Source organism: Egretta garzetta, unplaced genomic scaffold, assembly GCF_000687185.1.
Source record: "Egretta garzetta isolate BGI_Z169 unplaced genomic scaffold, ASM68718v1 scaffold42, whole genome shotgun sequence".
Classification (NCBI taxonomy): Eukaryota; Metazoa; Chordata; class Aves; order Pelecaniformes; family Ardeidae; genus Egretta; species Egretta garzetta.
In genome coordinates this window covers 1,243,360-1,245,338 of record NW_009258782.1, presented here as the reverse complement: position 1 = coordinate 1,245,338, position 1,979 = coordinate 1,243,360, and the positions used below count along the sequence as shown (strand labels likewise).

Sequence of the window (1,979 nt, the reverse complement as noted above, 5' to 3'; positions counted from 1 at the left end):
CCCCCTTCCCTTCCCCAGATCTTCAACGACACGCTCTCCGACACCTGCATCCGGATCAGCCAGGAGGAGCGGCTCCGTTTGAAATCCCTCTTTGGTAACCTGCACCCCCCCGCATCCCACCGCTCCTGGCTTTGGGGGGCTCGCACCTGGGGGGCCCAAACCTGGGCATCTCACACCCAGCCCATCCTCATCTCCTGGGCATCTCCAAGCCACAACCAGCTCTGCTTAAAGCCAGGGCAGTTTTGCTCAACAATGAGCCCTGTTGTGATTTAGTGCTCCACAAAGTCACGAGTTGTGCCAGGTCTCAGCCAGGCTTGCTGCCTTAGGGGGTGCCCCGGGAGGGTGGGGATCTGTCTCACCACCATGGTCCTGCCGGGCTGGGGAAAGGGGTGAGCATCCCTGCTCTCACCTTGAACCCTGTCTCCGGATCCTCCCCAGGGAGGGGGGGATGTTCACCATGGGGTATTTCTCCCCGCAGCGGAAAACAAGCTGGACACCTTCAGCCCCGTGGCCACCGAGAGCGTCAAGAGGGAGATCATCGCCGCGGCCCGGGACGGCTGCGAGGTGTATTTCTCACGCCTCTTCCCCGCCACGGTGAGGGTCTGGCCACAGGTTGGGGTGGTGGGGCACCGCAGCCCCGTGCCCCCGGCTGAGGCAGCGTCCTGGCCCGCAGGGCAGCGTGGGGACGGGCGTGCAGATCCTGGCCGTGTCCCACACCGGTGTCAAGCTGTTGCGGCTGGTGAAGGGTACCAACGTCCCTGGGGAGCAGCTCCGGGTGCTGCGGGCGTACAGGTAACTGTGGGGAGCCTGGGCAATCGGGGTGGGACGGGTGCCGTGGGTGCCGGGTGTTTCAGCTGCCCCTCGCCCTGCCCCAGCTACGCCGATGTGCTGTTCGTGACCACCCCGTCCAGGAACATGCTGGAGTTCAACCTGCGTGCTGAGAAGCTCATCCTCTTCTCCCCCAAAGCCCCCCAGGTCAAGGCCATGGTTGACCGCTGCATCATGGAGCTCAGGAAGGTGGGGGGGGTGCCCCGGGGCCAGACCCTGCCCATGTGCCCATGTTTAGGTGGCCAGGGTGGGCAGTGGAGGGCACCCTGCAAATGGGACCATGCCTTTGGGTGGGGGGGTGTCACCCTGGGGTGGTCCCGCATCTGTGGGTGCTTGAAGCCCCTGTGCTGAGAGGGCTACGGGTGTGCGTGGGTGTGCACACGTGTGCCTGCATTGCATGGGCTGTGCCCAGGACTCCCTGTACGTGGTGGCTGTGAGGAACTACAGCCCGGAGGATGGGGACCAGCTCAGCTTCCACAAAGGGGACATCATCCACCTGCAGCCACAGGAGCACCCTGAGAGAGGTGAGGGGGCCCCTCACAGCCCCCCATACCAAAACACCCTCAAATGGGGTGCAGAGCAGGGGCAGAACTGATGGCTTCATCTGCCCTGGAGGTGGCCATGCCCTGGGCTCGCATTGCTGTGACACCCCATGTCCCCTTGATGTCCCTTGCAGACCACTACTATGGCTGCGTGGTCCGCAAGAAGGTGATGTACCTGGAGGAGCTGAAGACGGGCACCCAGGATTTTGGTGGGTGCCATGCTGTCCCTGTGTGTGTCCCCAGTGCATGTACAACTGCCCTGGGCCATGTCTCCTCCTGGGGCTGGGGCATGGGGCAGGATCCTGCCTGTGTCACCCCCCAGCAGGATGACTTGGGCTCTTTTGGGCACCAACCCGATGCAGGGGGATGCTTCCCTGTGGTTCCCACCCTGGGTGGCTCCGGGTGCTGCCCCACATCCCTGCAGGCTTTGTGGCCCCTGGTCTGTGCCTTTACCTCAAGCAATGCCAAATTGCAGCCGTTTACAGCCAAAACCCGTGGCCAGACCCTCTGGAAAGGGCTTGGGGTGCAGGGGGCAGGAAGGAGCGAGCTTTTTGGGAGGTGGCCCCTGGGGCTGCCAGCCTGGGGCCATCCCCACCGTCTGGCCGGGGC

At 64.1% G+C, this 1,979-nt stretch overlaps 1 protein-coding gene across 1 annotated transcript in view; it reads left to right on the top strand.

Moving 5' to 3' along the window:
* The window catches only part of LOC104135737 (unconventional myosin-XV), a gene marked incomplete at its 5' end in the record, with an annotated part of 31,329 nt that overhangs the window by 7,710 nt on the left and 21,640 nt on the right, over window positions 1–1,979 (top strand). The window contains 6 exon segments of the mRNA XM_035889135.1: window positions 19–94; window positions 479–594; window positions 674–792; window positions 876–1,017; window positions 1,241–1,352; window positions 1,505–1,599. Of these exon segments, the coding sequence (XP_035745028.1) occupies window positions 19–94; window positions 479–594; window positions 674–792; window positions 876–1,017; window positions 1,241–1,352; window positions 1,505–1,599 (660 nt within the window).